Below are 24,622 nucleotides of genomic sequence, written 5' to 3'. Positions count from 1 at the left end.
CTCAGGTGTGTGTGTGCGCCATGTAAATCCTGAAACAGCATACATAGGAAGGAGGGCAGATTGTTCTGTCTGGCAAGCTGAAATGCTTGCCTTGATGTAACAATTGTCTTAGTGTGATGTTGAATTCCTCCCCAATAAATTAACAAATGGTGGTGGTTTTATTCAGTCTCTAGACCCACTGAAATTCATGGACCAAATTTAGTTATGTCCATTAATTTCAAGGGGTATGTTCTGTCTAAAACTTAGTTGAATACTACCCAATAGTTTTAGTTTCTTTTAAAATTAATGCATAATTTTAAAAAGCTCACCTAGAAAGGTAAACATGCCATAAACAACTACCGGTAATCTTCCTAGAGGAGGTTAAGAGATAAACTATGTGCTGCTATTCCACCTGGTTTAGTCAGTGATATTAAGCTTACTGTTTTCTTACCAGAAACTGACATTTAGAAGACCTTTCACAACAAAGGTGCATGAATATGTAGTAGTCTTTCCTGCTTTATGGCAGCACCAAAATGCCAAAAGGTTATCAAAGAATTTCTACTAATTAATATATGTTACAATCCTAAACACACTTACCAAGGAGTAAGCCCCAATGGACACAAGGAGGAATACTTCTGAGTAAATGCTTATGACTCTCTCTTTGGCACACACTTCTAACTATTTGTACATCAATGTTTGCAATATATTATGTGCCTGTCTATGTTTATATATTTCCCACAATAGATGGTATTCCATGTATGTAATGCTGTTGCTCATGGCAAAAGTTACCTACTTTTTCCAGGTATGTGTAACTCCATACTTTTCCATCAGCAAACATGCGGGAAATAATCCTGCCTTGTTTATCAATATCTGTCCTTTCACTCATGGCACCACGCTGAAGTCCAGCCAGCCGCCCATTGGAGAAATAGGATACATTCACAGCAGCAAGCCCACTGCTGGGTAGCCAGAGAAAAGGGCGTCCCAACTGATCATAAATAATACGCAGTGTAAACTTTCGGTGATCATCATATATTTTCTCTGTACGAATGTTTCTATCATAATCAATGGACAGCAAGTTCCTTCCATGGACCTATTTAAACAAAATATAATTTTGTTTACCTCAGTAAGTAATTTGTCATTTAGAAATTCAGTATAAGAACCATGTAGGAGGAGCATTCAGTAAGTTCACTAGTAAATTTCCAAACAGATTTACTTAGAATTTTTAGCTCTAAATGTTTTACATCACAATAAAACAATTGCATCTTTTTGTGACCGGATGTTGATCTTCTTCTCAAACTAGTTACTTGCAACAGTTCAATACAGTGGTCTGGAATAGCGGACCCCCCCTCCATTGACCCTATAACCAAACAGGTTATCTTACAGTTTTTGTGTGAGGCAAAACTTTGATATTGGAGACTCAGGCAGAAGTTGAACAAATAAGAAAGATTTACTATACAGAACTACGTTGGTAGAACAAAAGGTGTCAGGAAATAAAGTTCTTTCAGTAAACAGTTAACTTATTAATAATTATACTAAATCTAGTGGATGTTAAGGCTTCTAAACAAGGTAGTTAACACACAGTGTTTTCAAACTCCAGTTGGTTGTTTTGAATTATTACTCTCTAGTTAGATGTTACAGGTTTCTAGACTAGATGATAAATTAGCTTATTTCACTTCAGTTCCTTAACCAAGTTGTTGCAGTGTTACAGCTTAATACTTCATCCCTGTTAACTTGCTTGGGATTCTTCTCTATTTAGAACATGGCTTGGGATTCTTCTCTATGGATCTGGCCCAATCACCTTCTAAATCCGGCCCGCGGACGGTCCGGGAATCAGCGTGTTTTTACATTAGTAGAATGCGTGCTTTTATTTACTGTAAAATGCCTCTCTGGGTTATTTGTGGGGAATAGGAATTCGTTCTTTTTTTTTCTTTTCAAAATATAGTCTGGCCCCCCACAAGGTCTGAGGGACAGTGGACTGGCCCCCTGCTGAAAAAGTTTGCTGACCCCTGATTTAGAAGATCACTCCCCTCCTGAATGAAGACCCAAGTAGACTGCATCCTCACAACTTCTCCCCACTCAAACTCGGCACACTAGTTAACCCCTGTCGGAATACTCTCACAAGACACTATTCAGTAGTATCAGAAATATTAAAAAATGATGCCCAGAAGCATCAGGGGAAAGTGAGCAGGAAAAAGACTACATATATTTCTTATCCAGCAATGATTTCTCCCCCACCGCCCTTTACCTGGCTAGAAAAAGCAGCGCAAAAATTTAACCAGAACTGAACTTCAGAGGATGAACCTTTTGCAAGGCTATATAGGATAGCCAAGCTCACAGCAGGAGCATACTTTCAGGCAAGCAGATCTAAAAATATTAGCATGAGCCCTAAGTGTTATAAGCATTTTTTACATTTAAGAGTGCTATCTATATAGGTCATGGACTAATAATTACAGTATTGTGATGTTCATAAATGATATGGGATTCTAGATAGTATAGGATAGGGGTGGTCAGAAGGGAGGACTCTGGATGATTTGCAGTAAATTTACACTCAGCTGTTTAACAACAACAGCAACAACGACAACAGCAGCAACAACAAAAAGGCTTTCCCCACCAAATTTAGATTACCGTACTAAAGTGAAGAAACCAACCAGAAGTGGACTTTTTTATGCAAAGACTGAGCTTAGTTTGGGTTCTGGTACTGAAAACAAATTCATAGGGGCAGAATGTGCTCAGAGGCACCCTGAGCTTTAATTCTGTGTCTTCTGCACCTGGTCCTGACAGATATTGGGGGTTCTAGAAGAAAAAGTAGATCTGACATGCCTGAAATCTGGTATAAGAGTATATGAAAAGATGGTCAGGGAAAATGTGTTTGGGATTGAATATGAGACATACTATAGGATGACACATCTAATAGTAGCATTTCCCCTTTTCACCTCTCAAATTCCAACCACTTTCCCCACTGACATCTGTTACTTTACATTTATCATGCTTTTAATATAGGCCCCAGTCAGTCAGATGGAGAGCTACTAAGAGAGATTCTCATTGCCTTGCTCAGCAAGGTGCTCTGTAGCACAAGTATCGTCTAAGCTATAAATTACATTTGACTGCTGCCCCAGGAAAGACAATAACAGATTGAAAAAAAGAGTGGACTATCGCATCTGCACAAGTGTAGTATAAGGCCATGGGCATTCCTGTCCCTGCTGAACATGCATGCTGATGAGCTGACTCACAGCCAGAAAGATGCTGCTGTGTTGCTTAATAACAAGCTAGGAAACTTGGAATCAGCCTGCAACACAGTCAACATTCATTAGCCTGAGCTAGTGCTTCTCACACTAATATGGGTAAGATTCTATACACAGACAGAAAAAAAGTCAGTGTGGAATCTGAAATGCTTCTGCTGACATTCCTGCAGCAAAAACATGCTCTGTGTGTGTAAATGCAAATGCAAATAGGGCAATGAGTGGAACTAGTGTGGACTAGCATAATGACCTGCCCCCCTTAAACTTACTTACTGCCTTAAACTAAAGGTAAAGGACCCCTCACAGTTAAGTCCAGTCTCGAATGACTCTGAGGTTGCGGTGCTCATCTTGCTTTACAGGACAAGGGAGCTGGCGTTTTGTCTGCAGACAGTTTTTCTGGGTCATGTGGTCAGCATGGCTAAGCCACTTCTGGTGCAATGGAACACCAAAACCAGAGCAGCGCACGGAAATGCCATTTAACTTACCGCTGGAGTGGTACCTATTTATCTACTTGCACTTTTTAGGGTGCTTTTGAACTGCTAGGTTGGCAGGAGCTGGGACCGAGCAATGGGAGCTCACCCCGTTCCAGGGATTCAAACCGCCTACCTCCTGAGAGGCTCAGTGGTTTAGACCCTTTATCATGCAGAGTTCCCCTTTCAGCTACCCTCTCCCAACTATCTATGTATATAGATTTCTCCTGTCAATCACAAGTTCCTCTCCTCAGGTTACTGTGTCAAGGAAATTTGAAGATTTTAAACTTCAGCAGCTATGGAGTTTACATTATCTTGATATTTGAGCCTCTGAGTATTTGCTAGGTTCTGCATTAACCATACACTCCCCAAACAAGAGAGATATGTAACAGACAGGAAATATATGTGTGCCCCTATGATAAGCAATGGTCCATACAAGTAGCCAAGGACATCAAAGACCAATTCCTTCATACACTTAAATTTTGAAATCACAGATGAAGTAAATGCATCTATATTCTCTTAAGAAATTCCTGACAACTAGGTCACTCCATATCCATGCACCCTGGTGAGAGAGCAGACATGGGTAAGAATTCAGAATGTTGGGACCAATTGACAGGTTGTACTTGCCACAGAAATGCTGCTGAAAACCAACTTTCTACTTTAAGGAGAAATGTGAGTTTTCAAATAAAAGATAATAACATTTTAGACTGAACAGCAGCAGGCCTGAATTTTAAAGCTTAGCAAGGGGGTGGACTAGATGATATTTGGGATCACTTCCAACTCTACAATTCTACGATTCTATTGATTTCCTTCAAAATGTTTTCTCACCACGCAGTGAGAAGTTTCAAGTGCAGTGCTTAGCTTTTCTCCTTTTGGAGGAAAGATCACTGGAGACTTCTGGCATTTCAGTAATGTTTGATTAATTTCCAAGTGGAGCACAGGTGGGACAAACAGGATAATGCTTCCCTACCAGGCAGCTAATCCACTGTATGCATCAGTACCCTGGAGAAAGTTATCTGCAACCCAATATGCTTCCACAGCAAACTGATAGCCTTCAACTTGCTGACTCTTGCTTCTGTCTCTATCTCATTCTGTGTTTCTTTGTTCCAAAACCACACACAAAAACCCTGCACCTTTCCTATAACAGAAGGGGGTAACACCTTCCCCATTTAGAATATTCCAGAGAAATCTATTTCCCTGCCATTGGCTACCAATAAATACTGTAATCTGTTTAACAAAAGACATGGCCCCAGCTCTCTTTCAAAATAAATCTTTTTGTTTTCTGAGAAGCAACCTGGATTAACAAGAACAATGTAAACTATTCCCTTATTTGTTTTTCACAGTCCACAGTTAAGCAACACTTTGTTAGGACCAACCAAAATATTTATTCTGTGGATTTTGCATGCTTCAAGAAATTTAAGGTAGTCAGCTGACCTGGCACCAAATGTTACGGGCCTCAGCTAAGCCAATTATTCCCATTTGTTTGAATCCTAAGCAGCAATTTGTGAGATCCAATACCTAATCCAATACACACCTTTATGTTACCTCTTTCATGATATCAGGACCAACATTTCTGAGATCTCCAGAGCTCTTCATTAGGCAAGATGGTGGACAAAGCAAGGTGGAATAGGATGGGGGTTATGGTAAGAAAAGTACAAGAATTATGGTGGATATTGCAGCAAAAATGCCAGTTTTTAGACTTGCTTCCAAGATGGAGATTGCAGACTGAATAACCTGCCATTTTCCCCTGGAAAACTGCCTTCTGCCCTAGTCATATATTCACCACATTCTCATTCCAGTGTAAAGCACCCTTTGACCCTTCCTTCCTTCCTTTTTTTCAGTGCATGCTAGCACGAAGAAGCTTTAAGCCTTTGTTTGCTGATATTCCTCCAAGAATTCCCACAGTACATATAAATGGATGTCCACATGAGGGTAATATACTTGCAATGTACAATAATTACTTGCTCTGATAAAAATTGTTTTGATGGAGACTAGAATCATGTCATCTTTATTCTGTTCTCAAATAGTTCACTAATTCCTTATAAAAGGAGGCAACAGATCAACTCTCAACTCTGCCTGTTTACACCCAAACAAGTAATTCCTTCCCCAGCCTTACAGCAGAACTTTTAAATTCCACAAGTGCTGGAACATGGTGGGAGATGCCATGTCCTGATCATATGGTTGGCAGAAGCACATGAACCCTCTGGATGTGACTGGAACGATCCTTAAGGTAAGCAGAGCCCCCAACACACCAAAACATTTACAGCAGCTTTCCATGTTGCAGCTGTAATCTTTGCATTGGGTCTTAGTCAATGGTAACTATGCCAAATGGATGCCGTATTCCTCTATTATAGGCAGCTGTCACTTTGAAGAAGTGATCCATATTTTTGAAGGTCACACAATAAACACACAACATGTAAGAAGTTGGTGGTTTGGGGTCTTTCAAAAGTGAGAACAGGGAATTGTAGTAACCTTAAATGTGGCATGTGCAAACAGTGAATGCTGTAATATGAAAGATAAATAACTGCATTCACTGGAGACGGACCAAAGAATCCAGGCCAACCCTGTAATCTAATAAAGCTTCTTAAGCAATTTAATTGTGAATGCACCATTAATAAAGTAGAAGTCTTTAAATTAGATATCTTTTGACAGCAGTGACTACTTAAGAAGTATTCATCGGTTCCTGAGAATCTGTTCTTCAGCTTATATTTTACAGTAGCTTTGATTAAGCAACATTTTCTCTTATCCAAATTTAAACAGCACATCAAACAATATGGAAATAGACCCCCAGCCTTTCTTGAGGACATGAAAGTTATTCTGAATTATTTTCACAGCAAGGGTGAGCTCAATTCCCACCCCAACCCACTCTGTAGGAATTCAGTTACAGAGAAAGCAATTTGAAAATTAATACAACTCCATATTTGTAAGGAAATAATTTTTAATTATCATTCATTTTCTGCATTTTGATTTTTTCCACTTAATGAAGTAGGTCTCTCTTTACCATGGTTTTCATTTCCTCAGTGGATAAGTCATAAAAATCACTATTCATGCAGAATTTCCCAGAAAAGGTTTTTATATTGCCAAGTAGGCTGTCTCCAAAAAAACAAGTAGCTTTTTATTTTGAAATGAATCTTCATTTAAGCAACAACGTCCAAATTCTTACGATGCATTTCAGTGGTCCCCATAAAGAAACCAAATCTGCCTACATCTCATTTGTGTGTGTGTTTGTGTGTAATCTTTGGAGGAGAAAGAGGGTGCCCACTAATAGTCATCTTCAAAATAGCACTCTCCCAACTTGTTATTCCTAGCAACTAATACTTAGAGGCATACTATTGGATGACTCCAAGTTCTATTATTATGAGAGAAAGAGAGAAACTTCCTCCAGTCTATTCTATTTTCTCATCATGTCCAGTTTTACACACCTTTATATTGTTGCCCCTCACTCGCCTTTTCTGAGCTTAAAAGCCTCAGATATGACCTTTCTTTCTACAGGAGTTGCTCCAGGCCCTTGATAATTTTGGTTGCCATTTTCTGAACCTTTCCCATCTCTACAGTATCCTTTTTGAGGTGCCACAATCAGACTCTGGCTTTTTTGCACATTCTCTGAGGCAGAGAGAGTACATGGCTGATTTAGGAGACATGGTGAACATAATACATTTCACACTTTTACTGCCTGCTTGCTTTTATAATCTCACCCTCATCCTACAACCAGACCCTGGGAAGTAGGTGTAACCGAATTGAATTTATTATATGCCATCATTCCGATACAGAGTGTTTTGTTACAGTACTAGCTTCCAAAAGCAAGTGCTCAAATGAATGGCTTAATGTTGCCCAGTATTTTGAACCCAGGTGGTCTGGATCACAAAGTTCTACTTAGCTATACCCTGGGACATTGTGGTTAGGCAACCACCACTTCAGTTCACCATCTGGAAGTGTTGGGGGAAACGACATGATTATTATGAGAATGACTAATCTCTGATGCACCATTCTAATAATAGAATATGTATGGATGTGTCTATGTGCAAGCAAACAAGCTTCATAAACATTACTCAGGCACATAGAGCACCTGCTCCGAAACATCATTTTCTACTGGCAGAGTAAGAAGCACCACAGAGTATAATTGCTGTGTCATATTAATTATATGGAAACCCAAACAAAATGACTAATTCCCACATTCCCACTCTCTCTGGGAACAAGAATAACATTATTACCAATATCATGACTTTAAATTATCTAGTAAACTATTTTGCCTTTCTTCTGCCACCTACCCACACACCTGTTCTTCCATGCTTGTGTAAGGCACAAGAGGCAATTCCTACGAGTGCTTACTGACTTTTCCAGCAAACATTTCTCACTTGAAATTAAGTTGTATGCAAAAGAGATGAGTCTTCATGAGGACTCACATAAAACAGACTAGCATTCAATTTCTGGCTGATAACTTATTTTGTCAGTAGGTGCTAATACTTGTCTACACAACAAAATTATAGCACACCTCTCATTCTGCAAGCTTAATCATGGTTTTCACCTGATTGATTAAAAGTAGAATGTTATGCAGCATAGGCAGAAAGGGGCCACTTCAGAGAGCATGCTTACCGTAGTATAGGTCTTTTATATAGGTGTGCTAATGGTTCAGCATGATTCAACCCCCCCCCCCCAGTTTTACACTTTGAAAGCCACTGAATGTTTCATTTTCCCAGGAGTCTTTCTTGCGGCACTATCATAGCCAGTGCCTTTTCACACGGTTGGCAGTCATGGGCAGAAGGAAAGAAAGAAAAGCTGCATCAGACCAAGATCCACATTGTCCATATTTCTCTTTCCAACAGGAGTTCAGTCCTCCTCTGTAGCATGGGTGGGGAAATGTACAGATTGAGGGCCAAATCACGTTGGTGGAAACTTATTGAGTGCCACATTCCAGCAGATTTCTGCAAACTTAACTCTATGTTCTTTCCAAGTAAATGCATGCAAGAACCCTAACTGGATGTGATGCTAAAAAAATCTGTTAAAACTCTACTTTCAAAAATCAAAAATGTATTTGGGAACTGAAACCAATTAACAAGTTTCTGTCCAGGTGCTACCATTACCTGACTTTCTCAAGTTCACCTCCAACCTCGTTAGTAATGCTCTGGGCACTCCTCCAAACTGTCACCAGCAAAGCAAAGGGGGAAAACAACCCCTCCTTAAACACAGAACACAATCAAATGTGTTCTCTTGCTTCTGTGTAAAGTATTCTCCATTCCTGATGCTTGAGAAAACAAGACCAAAATATAGATCATCTCATAGTTTCCCTGAGCTTATTTATACATAGAGCTTGCTTTTTGAGCCAGTGCTCCATCCAGGAGCATATGAAATAGTAAGAAGACAGTGCTTTTGAACATGTGCAGACATCCTTTCCTTCACTCTAATCCTATGCACAATTACTTTGGAGTAAGCTCTACTGATACAAGGTTTACTTGTCAGTAGATATGCATAGGGTTGTGCTGTTACTGCTGGCTTTTAAAGCCTAGATTTTGTGCTGGCCCCAGGGGTTTGTCCGTGAAGCAAGGTCCAAGTCCAGTCCTGGGTCTAGGGGTCCAAAGGAGGTCAGTCCGGCGGGGAGCGAGGCAGGGAGCAGGTTAAGGTCCAAGGCAGGTGCAGGCACGAGGTTGCAGGTCAAGCATACGTTTGCAGCTAAGTTGCTCAAGCAACTTGGGCTGGGGCTGGCTGGCTTTTATCTGGCCCTATGCTTAGGGCGGCCCCGATCCTCTGGAGACTCGCCTCTCCTCTGGGCCTGGAGGCGAGCACTCCTTCTGTAAGCACTTAGCTCTCTTCGCCTCTCTGTCCTGAGCCTCTGCAGCTCAGGAGAGGCTGGTGGGTTACTGGACCCAGGGGCCGCCTCAGCTTCCTCTGATGAGGCTGGGAGTGGAGCACCTGCAGGCAATGGAGCCAGAGCAGACTCTGCTGATGCCTGCACCTGGGGATCCAGCACAGGTGGGGATCCTTCAGGCTCAAGCCCTGGCCCTTGCTCAGCTGGTTCTGGAGGCGGGGAATCCTGTGCAGGCTGGGATCCCTCAGGTTCAGCATCTGAGTCTGACTCCCAGGCCATCACAGATTTTCTCAAAATCTGCTGCTATTTTCAGTCAAATCACATTTGCAAATCACAGACATATTGAGGCATCGCCATTAATCACAAGCCTTCACCATTTGTCTCCATCTGGAGGCCAGCTTCACCAAGGTGTTGCCCATGACTGACCTGAGTGTTGTATTTTATGCCTCCTGTCTGCTCCTTTACTATTTTCTAGTGCAGCTTTTTAATTCCATTCACTATGCAGTTTGAAAAAATGCTGAATTAAAATAAATGAGATGCAAATACATTCAACACTTTCCCTCTTGTTTTCAAATTGCACTTTCAGTCCACTCAACCTGTTATAATCTCATAGTGATTTTCATTTAAAAGAGCTAAATGGATATGTGATTACTGTTACAGGAACTAACACAAGACAATTAAATGCTGAGGTGTTGATAGATAAAGCTATGTTTTGATTTGCATATACATGGTGCAAAAAATAAAATAAAAAATCTAATTCTGGCAAGAATTCAGCTCCAATACTTGTACATTTAACTTCTGCTAATTACTGCAAGTATTTCTACTAAGGCTTTATTACTCAGAGCCAGGACTATATCCATTTATTTTAGGGTCTCCTTTATTTGAGAGCCTCCTCAAACCGCAGAGTTGATTTCATACAAAGAGTATAACACAACCTCTGCAAATATTGGAAGTTGGGTGGTGGTGTGTGGGTGTGGAACAGTCATTGTCCTCACTCCCTGATCAAAGAACTGTACCATGAAAATAAATAAAACATAGTGTGTGTGTGTGTCTGTGAGAGAGAGAGAGAGAGAGAGAGAGAGAGAGAGAGAGAGAGAGAGAGAGAGAATATGAATCTACAATGGTAAATATGGAATGATGTGACTACCAAAAAGTTTCAAAAGATAACTGCCGAACATGGCTGTGTTCTGCAGGATTTCAGATTCTGAGCTTTGCAAATGAAATAGCCCAGAAGTACTCAACCTTTTTGTGCCCCCCACCCTGAAATGTTTGGTGGAAAGCATACACAGCCGTAGTAGCATATATGGTTCTCTATCTTGCCAAAAATACAGCAGATCTTACCAACAGCCCAGTCACAACAGAATAGGGAATAACATTGCCTAGGGCCCTTTTTTGTTGTAGTGCCCTGTCTTTGGAACTTACTGCCTTGCCTGACAATATCTGTGTTATCTTTTTAGTGTCAGGAATGCTTATTTATTCAAGTAGGCTTTTATGAATGTTTAGTTTATCTGGCTTTTTAAATGCTCTTCTACTGTGATCTTCTTATGTTGTACTGGATTATTATTCAATGAGGACCCATCTGCACTATACATTTAAATCAGTATCATACCACTTAAAACAGCCATGCTCCCCCCCTTCAAGAATAATGGGAAGTGTAGTTTGCAAAGGGAGCTGAGGGTTGTAAAAAAAAAAAATCTATTCCCCTCATAGGTCTACAATTCCCAGAGTTCCCTGGAAAGAGGAGAATAGGGATCTCCTAACAACTTTCAGCACCTTTAGCGAACTACAGTACCCAGGAACCTTTGGGTGAAGCCTAGACTGTTTGAAACCAGTATCATGCCACTTTAATGTATAGTGCAGATAGGACTGTATCATTTCAAATTGTTGTAAAGAGATATGGAATGGTGTACATCTGAAAACAATTTATAAATGCTTGACCGGTTTTCTTTAGAGTGCATTTTACCACACTGAGGACCAAACCATATGACAACTGCAGGCACCAGGCATCAAAGCCAGGTGTGCCCCAGTTAAAATTATGGTCAGGAGATACAATTTAAATTGTCCCTTCTTCCCCTCTTTAGTTCTTTCTTTCTGGGGCTTTATCCCAGTCAGGCTGACTTCTAATACTGTAGCTCAGATTGGGGTGGAGTTGATTTTGGTGAATGGATTGTGGCATAGGATTTGCAAACAGAGCTTGAAGCTTATGTGTACATATAGTTAATTTAGTTCAAATAACCCAGGCATATATCACTTTCACATTTTGTATGAAATAAATAATACAGCATATAGGAATTGATAACAGTCCCCATTTCTGAAACAACTTGTTTTATTGTAGGACTGGGTTGAACTTACCCTGAGCTTTCTTCCAAACACAGTAACTTTTCCTTTAATCTGTTCCTTTCTGAGGCGCCACTCTATGGAATTTAAGCCATTCTCCATTGGCAAGGAAATATTGCATCGTCCTATGGTTGGGGTTACAGTACCAGCTAGCACATGTGGTTCGCTGTGGAAGCTAATACTCATTCCATTGGCATACATCACCCTTAAGGTGCCATTATTGCAGAGCTGATAGCTGTTCCTCACTTGATCTGAAGCAATAATGGGGGGGGGGGGGGGGAGAGAGAGAGAGAGAGAGAGAGAGAGAACTTAGCAGCATTAGTCATAAAGAAAACATATTACCTAATTTTCTAGGCTTTCATTGTGCATCTGCAAATCTAAAATGATGTTTCCCAGCAACTGTTGTGTGGTGGGGAAGTGGGTACAGTATTTGAGATGTTAGTGGTTTATGTGAAGAACAACATTATTAAAAATTTGAAGCCAGCAGAGGTGTTTCAGTTTATTAGGATTTTGTTTCCCACTTGCTTCTTAATTGTAAATCAAAATGTATATTGATATTTTTTATAGCAAATATCATTGATATTTGTGGCTACATGTATATTGATATTTTTATAACAAATATCATTGATATTTGTGACTACATGTATAATCTGAGGAAAAATTATTTTAATTGAAGTGTTGGGTCAGCAACAAATCAATTCAAATTGGAAATGAAAAAAGAGATGGCTGGAGCCTTTTCTTAGAAATAAGCAGTTTTTTCCTTTTAAACTGGTTTAAGAGCTCCATTATTGTTGTGTGTGTAGCAATGTTATAGATTAGGTTTTGGTCCTTAAGGCATGATGCTCACTCAGAATGAGCTGCCAGACACAATCTTTTGTGAGAGTGTCATTCTTCATTCTATCTTGAATAAATAGTACTAGCCAAGCAGACACCTGGCTTTTTACTGACTGACAGAAGTTACAGAAATAAAACCAAGTTTATGACTTGGTTATACTCTCGAGTGGCTGTTGCAACCAGACCTATTCTTTAGAATAACCAAAAAAGAGTTTCTCCAGCAAGGCAATGCTGTGACCAGCTGCTATCCAGGAACCTCTATCCTTCTGTCAGAAAGAAAATATCTACCTAATTAATCATCTGGTAGCACAGAAATAAAGGCATTGCAACACAGGCAAATACCGGTAGTTCATAATTGTTGGCATTTATATGTCAGAAGGCCATGTTTGTTTTCAGTGACATTATTTCTTAATTTTAAAAAATCAACAAAATTCATTTCACTGCAGTTTTGGTAACACTGTCATAGCATATGAAATATGGAACTGTTTTTGTAAGGCTCCCATTAACTCCCTTACAAATCCCTGCTGCAGTGACTATGCTGTAAATTTGTCTTCTGAAGCTGAGGAAATCTAAGCCTTCCTTAACAGAATAAACAAGAATGTTAGTTCTCTTAGCAACTCTCTCCTGACCTCAGACTAGAGGTAAATGGGTCACAGGAAAATTGTTGATTGAATAAAAATGCTTTAAACTGACCCAAGGGAGAGATACCATGGGGAGAAACACCAGCTTGCTTATCTGTACTTGATTTAAAAATTTTTAAATATAATTTTCATTTATATACATTACAATCATTTAACCCTAATTTCAACCTTTTCAATTTCAACTCCCTTCTCCCTCTTTCTGCGGTTCCTTACATTTATTTTCATCCATTCCTGCATACTCCAAATTGCCTTAACTTATTCTTTTAATTGTCTATTCACACACACACACACACACACGCAAACATGCAGGTTTTTACAATAATCCTGCCAATGTCTTGATCTGTTTACAGTTTGTTTGTTAATACTCAATAAACCCCTTCCATTGCTTTCTAAAAAGTTTGTTGTTCTTGATTTCTTATTCTTCCAGTAAAGTTTCGCCATTTCTGCATACTCCGTTAGTTTCTATATCCAATCTTCTTTCGTTGGGACCTCTACATCATTCTACTTTTGGGCTGTACTTGATTTTTGTGTGCATGGTAATGCACTCACACATCTGTTCCCTGCATCTGTGCAGAGCATGCCCTGGAAACTTTCAAGAGTAGAAGTTCAGGATAAGATACTCATGCCTTTTCCATCAAGGTAAAGGTAAAGGGACCCCTGACCATTAGGTCCAGTCACGGACGACTCTGGGGTTGCGGTGCTCATCTCGCTTTACTGGCTGAGGGAGCCGGCATACAGCTTCCGGGTCATGTGGCCAGCATAACTAAGCCGCTTCTGGTGAACCAGAGCAGCGCAAGGAAACACCGTTTTACCTTCCTGCCAGAGTGGTACCTATTTATCTACTTGCACTTTGATTCAAACCGCCAACCTTCTGATTGGCAAGCCCTAGGCTCTGTGATTTAATCCACAGCGCCACCTGCGTCCCTCAAGGTACAAGGATTTAATTGCTGCACATGCCTCAAGGGGGAAAATAATGTCCCTTGCCTCATGACTGAGCCATGAAAAATGTCCCAGTTGAGAATGAGGCATCTTTAGTGGGAAAGGGTATGTGAGTTGTGATCATCTAAGGTAACTCGCAAAAAACAGCAACACCCTGTTTAGAAAGCTCTAATTAATTCTACATCAGACCTTGCTCATACATCCAAGATGTAAAGCTTTATGAACATCATTACATTGGGTCATACAGGTAAACATGGCTTGTTTGGAACAAACTTTAACAAGTTGTATGGAATGCAGGTAAATTCTATCAAGGTGGCAGGACAAATCCCTCTAAACAAGTGGCAATTGAAAGGTGCTTTCCATGTCAGGAAAACATGCAGAAGAACCAAATCTTGACCGAGATTGAATTGGATATAACTTTAGGCAAAAAGTATCATTATCAAGGTATAAAAACACTTTATCTTGATGGTTGCAAAGATATGGTGAGTCACAGAATGTCACATGCTAGCTGATGTAACAGCTGCCAAAAGGGAAGTTTTAAATTGTAACAAATAAGTGTCATGTGCCCATGGGGGAGCCAACAACCCAAGTACAAGGGAGGTGGAAGCAAGTGAACTCAAAGGCCATAATATCAGATGTCTGCAAAGTTCACTTCCAGAGAAAAGCACGGAAATATGATGACCAATCAGTTCCTGCAACCTTGTTTAGCAAATTCCTTCCCCAGAGGGCAGGATTTATTTCCTAAACAGATGAGGCAGCCATCACAGCTGTTAGAGATCTGTACCTTAGTTCTATAACTGGAAATACTTGTGAAACAAGACCTACTGCCCCATAGGTGTACAGGGCAAAGGAAGAAGCAAACTAATTAAAATAAACAACCACAAACCATGAAAAAACAATCTAATTACTGTAAGTAAAAGTAAGTAAAAGTTTCCTAACAAACCACAAAAAGACAGGGACTTAATAAAGCTCACTGAAGAGAATCTCCACTAGGAAGGTTTCTTCAATGTGACTGTTGCATCATTCAAAAGAAAACTGAAGGAAAGAGTTTTCCTCCTCCTTGAGGCATGTACAATAGGTAAGATATTTTTGCTTGGAGAGAGGGACCATGTGCACTAGTTCACAGGTTTCAGCTTTAGAAAGCTCCTGAGATAAGCTCTACACAGGTACCTACACACATGTATGTCTGCACAGGGAGCATTAAGAAGAATAAATGGCTTTCAAAATAAAAGCATGGTTGTCACCTGGATCCCCAGCATGGATAATCCATGCAAGATATGTATTGCATTGAGTGAGAAGTTGCAGATCTGGGTTAGTCCTGTGTCTCCTGGCATAAGAAGCACAAACGTGTTGAGGTCTGGAAGGAGCTCATCTTGGGAGGCTCTTCTCTCACTCTTAAGGAACATTTTTAATGTATAGATATAGCTCCTTCTCAAACTTGTCATTAGATCTTATATGGGAAGCATTAAAAAATGCTGAACAATCTGATTTCCTTTTTTGAATTGGAATGATCCACAGGACATGAATGTATTTTTCTGTGAACAAATGCATTTGCACACCAACAGAACATATAATATCTATGCTTCCTTCCAGTCCTATGCAAAGGGTGGTAGTGAGGTGGACATTCATTAACTAAGAAGTGATTATTGTTATTGGATAATGATTCTTTTGAGAAGCATTTCTATACCTTGAACTACTGTATAGGATGCCTCCACAGAGGAGAGATTGGTAATTACAGTGACATCATCGTCCCGGTTGGAGTTTTCAATATCAATAGTAATGGACTTTTCCATTTCACGATGAAGGCTGGTTACTACACCAGTAGGGCGAGTCACATTGGTTAGGCGTCCTTCGTGGTCATAACTAAAAGATGCAAGAAAGAAGTCCCACATATTTAACTTTTCAAAAATGAACTGAGCCAATATATACATGTACTTTCTGAAGTTAAAAAAAATATGAAACAGATGTGAAAGTCTAGAGAATTGAAATAAAAATATCACAGGAGCAAATTATTACAGCAAAGATGAATGGTGTACAATATTTTTTCAGTATCAAAAACAAAGATGCACCAACATTTTAGAGAAACAATTAACTGTTAGATTCATGTGCCAAGGCAAATAGAACCCTAGGGCCAGAAAGGAGTATGCTGCATCTAGCAAACCTTTGGGGATGCCTTTTCCCCTATGAATCTTCCTGGAGAACGGTTATTCGGATACTCAGTTTTTCTTCCTGATATATTTACAGAGTGCAATAACATCTTCTCTTTGCCTCTGCTTACTGAGCAACCATTCTTTCCATTTCCCCCTCATAAGATAAACTAAAAAATATTGCAGAAAATTTCATTCTTCAAAGTGTGCAGTGACATTATCTGCCTAGAAATGTCTGTGAGAGGGACAGCAGAAATTTCAGTTGGGAGAAGGAAGAATAAGCAAAGTCCAAATGTCCCTCTTGGAAACGTTAAAATCTAAATGGCAAAAAAGCAATAAATTTTAATAGCTTTAAATGTAAACAATTTAACATCCAGAAATAGTAACCTTTTTACCTACATATCAGAGGAGTTAGCACACAGGTGCATATCAGGGCGTTGTATCTCAGGCAAACCACTTCTGTTCATGTGCTTCCTTCTCCTGATATGCACTTGTTCAATAACTCATCTAAGATATACCATAGTTTGCCATTGCATCTGAACCAGCAAATTATGTTAGTATCTCACAAAGAATGATTCACAGTTTTGGTTTGGACAGCAAATACAACCTATAGTTAGTGGTTACATCCACTACATTCCAAATCATGACTTGCTATGAAATGCAATAACCAGAGTGTGCTATGTAAGGTGTGAGGTCTGAATTTTATCATGTTTTTTTCACTGTGACTTGGTATTATGTGTGAAATGAGCCAGTGAATAGGACCCATAAGTTGACCACAGATAAAAGTGATCTTCAGGGAAAACTGTGTGTCCTGATTTCCTTGTTTCTGTAGCTATTTTGGTTGGTCTGGAAGTTGCTGACTCCCACCCAGGGCTGTAGCTGTGGGGTTTTTTTTTGAGGTGGGACCCTGCCAGGGGTGCAAGCAACGGGGTCGCACAAAATCAGCTAAAAATATGTCCATAAATATAAATATTGATTATTGCCTCATAAGAAATGGTTTTAAATAGAGGGTTAATTGAATGGGTGGAATTGGGGGGTTGGAGGAGAGGTGGAAAGAAGAGCTAATTTGTCAGTGGCTAGGGGGGCACAATCTGGACAGTTCTGCCAGGGACGGAAGATCACCTAGCTACGGTTCTGCTCCCACCGTGGGGGAGCAGCCTCTGGACAAGTTTGGGATATGCTGTAACCAAATGCTGTACATTTTGAAGATAAAGGTACTCTACTTTGGAGGAATCTTTACTCTGCAGTTATTGCAGCTCCAATTGAAATACATAATGCTACACTCAGTGATAAGGTTAGGTAGATATTTGTGTCAGCAGGGCAAAGGCGCAGTTTTGACAGAGAGGGCGATCTGATGCCAGTTTTCCACTCCTCACTCCTGTGGCAACCTCAGAGGCATTTGATACACTGATGTCAGAGGCTGTGAGGTCACTAGGGTCAAAAGGAGGGTATGCCAGGGAGAGGAGCAAGACAAGGCATGGATCCAAAGAATGCATAGCCTCCCCAGTCCCAACACACACACACACCCAAACTAGCAAGAAAATTACACCAGCCCAGGAGCTGATGTAATCCAACCTTGCTTATTTCCTCCCCTTTGTGGCAGGACACTGGATAAGGCAGAAAAATCAGCTTCAGCCTCCGTCCCCACAGTCCCCTAAGCCTCAGAATTGTAGCCTTAATGTGTCTGTGTGTGTGTGTGTGTTTCTTTTGTCTACCTAGCCTTCACAATCCTTGATGGCAGGGATTGTCTTTGTTCCTCTTTTTTTCTGCTCTGTGAGATTTTTTTGGTTGCAGAACAGAATTAAAAAAAAACAATCTCGAGATGAATTAATAAACAAATATGCAAGCAGAAGGGGTTCAGAAATAAGCAATACCATTTTATCAGGAGGAGAACTTCACAAAAAGAACTACTGAGAAAAAGTGGGTGGTATCTACTCCTGAAGCAATAGAAAACACCAATCATTGTTCAGGGAATACAGCTATTAATGCCTTCTCTCATGGCATAACTGGATTTAATAAAGCAATTTAAAATTATGTATATGATAAAAATTACTTCATTTGGCAGAAGAAAAAAGTCATTTGGTGCAAATTGCTTTGATCATTTTTTTAAAAAACCTCTGGATCAGCAATTTTTTGGGAGGAGCAGAAAATTAATGTTATCTGTTTCTCAAGAGACATTGGGGGGGGGTAGCAAGTGGGAATAGTGATGTGTTAATGAGGCACTAATAACTGAAACTGGCAAATTGTCCCATTGTGTAACTCTTTCTAGACTTGTCCAGGAGGAAAGGTAAGCAGCAGACTGAATAGCATATGGGGAATGGCAGCTGCTGTCCTGGAAACATGCTTGTCATCATCTGGAAACGAGTCCTCCTGACTGGGTTGCATTAGGTGCTCAATAATGTGACTTAATTATTGCACGGACCCAGACAGTAGGCAGCTATAAATACATTTATTAAGCAATAACTATGATGGAGCAGGACATTTCCTGGGAACTGATGAGTGGCTGGGAGGAGTTAGTATCTCAGAAATGCTAGAGAGTCATTAATCTGAAGAAAATGCCCTGATCTAGGAACATTAGTTAGAAGAAACTGAGGATGGGGAGGAGAATGGTATCACTTTATGGCCATGGCAGTTCCTTTCAGCATGTGGTGTTTATTTCTAAATGATGTAATGTATTACTACAAATTAGCCCTATAGTTAAAATAATTGCCAGGCATGTCAGATTCTACACCATGTTCATTAATTTAGGAGAAACCGGTTTACATTGGTTTACATGAATGATACTCTTAATCACAGGGTTGTAGGTTCGAGGCTCACATTGGACAAAAGATTCATGCATTACAGGGGGTTGTACTAGTTGACCTTCAGGGTCCCTTCCAACTCTAAAATTCTATGATTCCATGAATCCTGCTACTATTTTTCCTAACATATTTCCTAACATATTTTGCTCAAATTGCTCCAGTATCTTGGATTGTTTTGGGTGTCCCTTATGCATGGTTATGCCTGGCTGCTATTTTTGTTGTTGTAAATCTTACATTTGCCTGACAATTCATTCCCTAGTGGGCTTAGCCAGCAACTTGGCATTTAAAATATACAAGGCTCAGCAGAATGTACATGGAGCATTTTAGCCAATATATCCATTAGACTGTTTTCACATCATCCACAGTCACAAAATTCTGAACAATTAGAGTCAATCCTATTCAGTGTTTTCAAAATAGGTGAGTTATTTTATAGGACACAAGAGCACCTAAGTCTGCCGTTATCTAATGGGAGCAATCTAAAGTGTGACCCATTCAAAGTTACACTGCATAAATCTGCTGTTAGTTATTACCTTATTCATACATTTTTATTATTCACCAAATAAGCATTTCTTTATTTTTGTAACCACAGTTAGCTTTAAAAGGTGTATATTTGTATGCCTGCACTAGTGAGCCTAAACCACCCCAACAAACTATGCAGTACTGAATCATAGAATCATACTGTTGGAAGGGATACCGGGGGGGGGGTCATCTAGTCCAACCCCCTGCAATGCAGGAATCTCAATACAGTACATGACAGATGGCCATCCAAGCTCTGCTTAAAAACCTCCAGTAGTTTACTGTTCACGAAACTGCTTCATGCTACTCTAGATGAAGCCTGTTTCAATATCATTGTAAACTGTCTTTCAGACAAGGAATGACAAGGTGGTCACACATCTCCTGGTCCAAAAAATAATAATGTAACTCTATCAGCAAGATCCACGAAACACACATTTGCAAGTGGCTATTCTACAAAATGATCAGCAGGTGGCAGTGCTCTCCTACTCCATTGATAAACTCCACCAAAACCTAAAAAAAATTATGGCTTTAGAAATGGTAGCTAGTTTTCCAACTATATTAGCAATATGACTTTTTATGTCCTTGAATATAGTTGTCTGGTGTACCCATTATGGGGTTACATACTTTGAAGATGCCACGTAACGATTAATAATTACCAACAAGCAGCCTGATCTAATGGTACCCTGAGTCTTCTAAAAAGTAATGTTTCTTTTTTAGGGTGTGGGGGAGAGATGAAACATACAAAGGGTGTCTTTGTGTCAGTCCCCCCCCCCCCAGGAAAAGCTGAAATATTTATATTCATTTTCTGGAGGAGGCACTGATAAAATGAAGAGGAATGTACTTCACCACAATGTTTGTTTGATGTCTGTAGACACATTTGTCTAATGCAGGCATGTCCAACAGGTAGATCGTGATCTACCAGTAGATCACTGGACGTCTGCAGTAGATCACTCGTATAGATCATTAGCTGAACAACTGTGGCTCCCCTAAAAGAAGCTCAACATTTTACCTCCTCCCTGAAAAAAACTCAAGAACTTTACAACTTTGACAAAAAGCTCAACAACTTTGACCTAAACCCAAAAAAGGGGGTAGATCACTGCCAGTTTTTAACTCTGTGAGTAGATCGCAGTCTCTTGGGCGTTGGCCACCCCTGGTCTACTGCATATGTAAAAACCTCTACACACACCACTCCTCTGCTACAGCCACAGGGAGATCCGAAGAATCCACTACCTAGCTGAAACTAACTCTAGTTTGTCGTATGTCTGAACCAGTGAATTTTGGTTTGTTAAAACTAAGGAAGCTTGAAGAATTTGGCTTTTATTAATTCCAGTGCAAACAGACCCGATCCACATCTCCTGTACTAACTGAAACGTAATTATCACACTTCTCTGAATTCTGTAATACAGTTCTTGGCTCTCAAAACATACCAAAATGCATTATAATGTGCATTTTAGTAAAAGAAAAGAAGTGTAGAAATGCATTTTCATTCTGTGACAGAACAGTATTTAAACACATATTTAAATACAAATTTTAATGCAGATTTTTTTTCTTAAAAAATGCAGACTAATGCAGAAATGGGATAGAATGTATGCAAAATTGATATGGATCATAAATAGTTTAAACTAGCATTTATTGAAACAACCCAGGATAATAAGTCTGGGTTTGACCTTGACCTGTTTCAGTAAGCCACAGTATAAACTAAAGATAGCTTGACCCAGTCTGAATGTAACAAGAAACTACAATTAGTTTAAACCAGGAAATGGATGCTTCCAATTTATTTGTGGCTGCATCAGAGGAGAAATAAACAGCCAAATATGCAAGCCTGAGGCTTGCCCAGGCTCACTCACATATTTCTAAACAATAGCTTAGCATTATTATCTCTGAACTGAGCCGCTGTGAGGAACACTGGGCTGACCATACTTAAGTGAAGTAGAAGGCTAGGGTGCTCCCTTGCGCATAGATCTGCTGCCTTTTCCAGACTTCCCTTTAAGATGGAAGCTTTTCCCAGCAAGCAGATCTATTGCAAAAAAAGAAGTTTTGTTTGCTTTTTTATACCAAACTTCCATACAAACATATATAAGCATGAAAAAGTAGGGGTAGGATTCAATACTAGAGAAAAGTCACTGACGTTAATGAACATGGAGCCACAATTTAAGAAGGATATTGACAAGCTACAAAATGTGTGGTGGCCAGCAAAATGCTCAAGACAAGTGTCTGGAAACCAAGCCTTATGAGAAATGGCTGAGGGAGTTGAGGATGTTTAGCTTGGGGGGGGGGGAAGAAGACGGGAGAGGAGAGATGATAGCCATCTTCAAATATCTTAAGGTCTGTCACATGGAAGATGGAGCAAGCTTGTTTTCTCATGCTCCAGAGGGTAGGACTTGAACCAATGGCTTCAAGTGACAAGAAAGGAGATTCTGACTAAACACCAGGAAGAACTTTCTGACAGTAAGAGCTGTCTGACAGTGGAACAGATTCTCTCGGCAGGTTGTGGACTCTCCTTCCTTGGAGGTTTTTAAGCAGAGGATGGATGGCCACCTGTCAATAGTTGAGATTTCTGCATTGCAGGGGGTTGGACTAGATGACTCTCAGGATCCCTTCCAACTTTACAATTCAATGATGCATTTATGGCATAACTTAGGTTAATTAATTTCAACTGGTAGACTGAGTAGGGTTTGGTTTAATACAACCCAAAAGCCCAGATTCAAGTAACCTGGCACTAGTGGAAGCCAGTGTGAGGGCTTCCTGCTAGCACAATGACACTTTCCTCCCTCTCCTCCCTCCAAATCTGGTCTGGAGGTTCAGGAGAACCCCAAGAACAGCATGCAGGGGGACTGTCTGGCAAGCAGGAACGCCTGTGCTGATGGAATGATCAGAAGAGTGTGACACTGAATTCTTCCTGAGGTAATTATGTTGATACAGTAAATAATACAATTGTAATTAATCACCAGTGGGAAGTACATTAATCATAGTAATCCTTACATAGTGTACCTACAAAATGGAAAAGAAAACCAAATCAGAGTAATGTTAAGGGTGTATGTAAGCTAATAGTAAACATTTAGATCATTCTTTTAAACTCTCAAAAATAAATAAGATTTATTTTAGGGGGCAAAAGAAAAAAAGGGGGGACAGCTTCCTGATCATATTGTTTCTAACAGAGCATGTGGTTGAAGTGCTTCCTGTACCTTGCCATTCTTGTAGTGAATAAACAAGTTCCATTTATGTATAAACAAATCATTTTGTTGCTTCCTCTCTCTTAATCTTATCACATTGGTTAGTTTGACCATGTAGCCTAATCCCATATACCATTTCTTAATAAATGGTGGATTAATCTTTTTCCATTTACAACTGACAGATAACTGGGTGGCTGTCAATAAGCGCTATCAAAAGCAATCTTATCTTGGAAAATATTTGATTTCCAACACCGAGGATGGATACTTCCCTGACAAGGACTCTACTTATGAATATTAACCACCTCAGCCTACTGTGTCACATGGCAAGTTAATGTGCTTTCTTAGAAGGGTGTGAACTCCATATAAAGGACAAGAGATGCCACATAACTATCAGTAGGCAGCTAAACATTTTACCCGTAATCACCTACATAATAGTCTATCTGCATATTCATATTTTTCATAATCAGTATTTGCAGAATGTCACTTACTTGAAGAAATTCTACAACACTGGCAAAATATATAGCTGAGGACGATCTTTGGAAAAACATTTGTTAATGACACTGGTTTTCTTGTGCAGACACGCATACACACACACATGCAACCTAGTACCTTATCTGCCATCTGTTTCAGTTAAAGAGGAAATTTTGTCTTTCTCACCTACTAGTTCCTGAAACGAGTGTAATTTTGAGCTCTCTAGAAATTATCTAAGTCACACTGAATTTCTTTCAGATACCTTAGGATCCAATTTCCTCAACAATCTCAGGAATGAGCAATCAGCAAAGTCAATCCATGCTTTATCTGCCCAGATAGAGCACGGTCCCAATATCCTGCCCATTTGAACAGCAAGACTTGTCATCTGAGTTCCAAAAGAAACTGCAGTATTGAAATACCTGGAGAAAGAAAGCTTAGTAGGGTGTAGCCATCATTTATTAGGTTATGAGTTGGGCAGAGCAAGTATGGGAAATATTCTCTGTCGTGGCATGCAGGATCATGAACGCTGGGTCCTATCCTGGCAGCTGCTATACATATGCATGCATCCTAAATATCCATAAATTGTAATTGCATTTCAGGCTGCTGGGCACTGTAGTACAACTGCTTCTCCAAAGGACATTCAAAACATGAGCAGTTATCCAAATTCACTTGAATGTCATTACTGTGTTCTCTGAACTGCATTGAAAAGATGTGAACATTTGTAAATAAATATATAAAATTTAAAGGCAGATATTTTTGGGGAAGGGTCAAAGCTCAGTATTAGACTATCTGTCTTGCATGCATAAGTTTTGAAGCTCAGTCCAAGGTAGGGATGGGAATGTCCTATCTGCAACCGTAGGAGCTGCTTCTTGTGAGTATAGGCAATGCTAACCTAGATGAACTGCTGATCTGATTCTGTATAAGGTAGTTTTATAAGTTCCTATGCTTTTCTCTAAAACAAAGACCACCAGTTAATTCACAGGATGGTTCTTCTCTGTATAATTCTCTACCCGTCTATCCTTACCTGAAAATTCTTTCACCCATCTCAAGCCTCTTCCCTTGACCTTGCCAAATTTGGACCTTGAAAAGCACTTTGCAATTATGTAAAAATCCCCCAAATGAAATTAGAGTAGATTATGCCAAATAAGAAAATGTGTGCAGAACTAGTGGTCTTTTGAGGCACAGAATATGCTGCCTTGTCCTTGAACCATCATTAAGTCCTACTTGTTTATCACCTAGACACAAAATGAATGTGCAACATTATTTTGAAAA

The 24,622-nt window shown here is 39.8% G+C and overlaps 1 protein-coding gene across 2 annotated transcripts in view; it reads right to left on the bottom strand.

Moving 5' to 3' along the window:
- Nucleotides 1–24,622, bottom strand: part of LOC117041261 (teneurin-2) — a 479,562-nt gene that overhangs the window by 8,427 nt on the left and 446,513 nt on the right. For both annotated transcript variants that reach the window (XM_033139834.1, XM_033139833.1), the window contains exons 26-28: nt 15,930–16,105; nt 11,844–12,079; nt 773–1,069 (exon numbers count right to left, since the gene is read on the bottom strand). In XM_033139834.1, coding sequence (XP_032995725.1) covers nt 773–1,069; nt 11,844–12,079; nt 15,930–16,105 — 709 coding nt within the window. The remainder of the gene's footprint in view (nt 1–772; nt 1,070–11,843; nt 12,080–15,929; nt 16,106–24,622) is intronic.

This window comes from Lacerta agilis, chromosome 2 (genome assembly GCF_009819535.1).
Source record: "Lacerta agilis isolate rLacAgi1 chromosome 2, rLacAgi1.pri, whole genome shotgun sequence".
Lineage (NCBI taxonomy): Eukaryota > Metazoa > Chordata > Lepidosauria > Squamata > Lacertidae > Lacerta > Lacerta agilis.
Note: the sequence above shows the minus strand (reverse complement) of the source record. Positions and strands in the feature narration are given on the sequence as shown.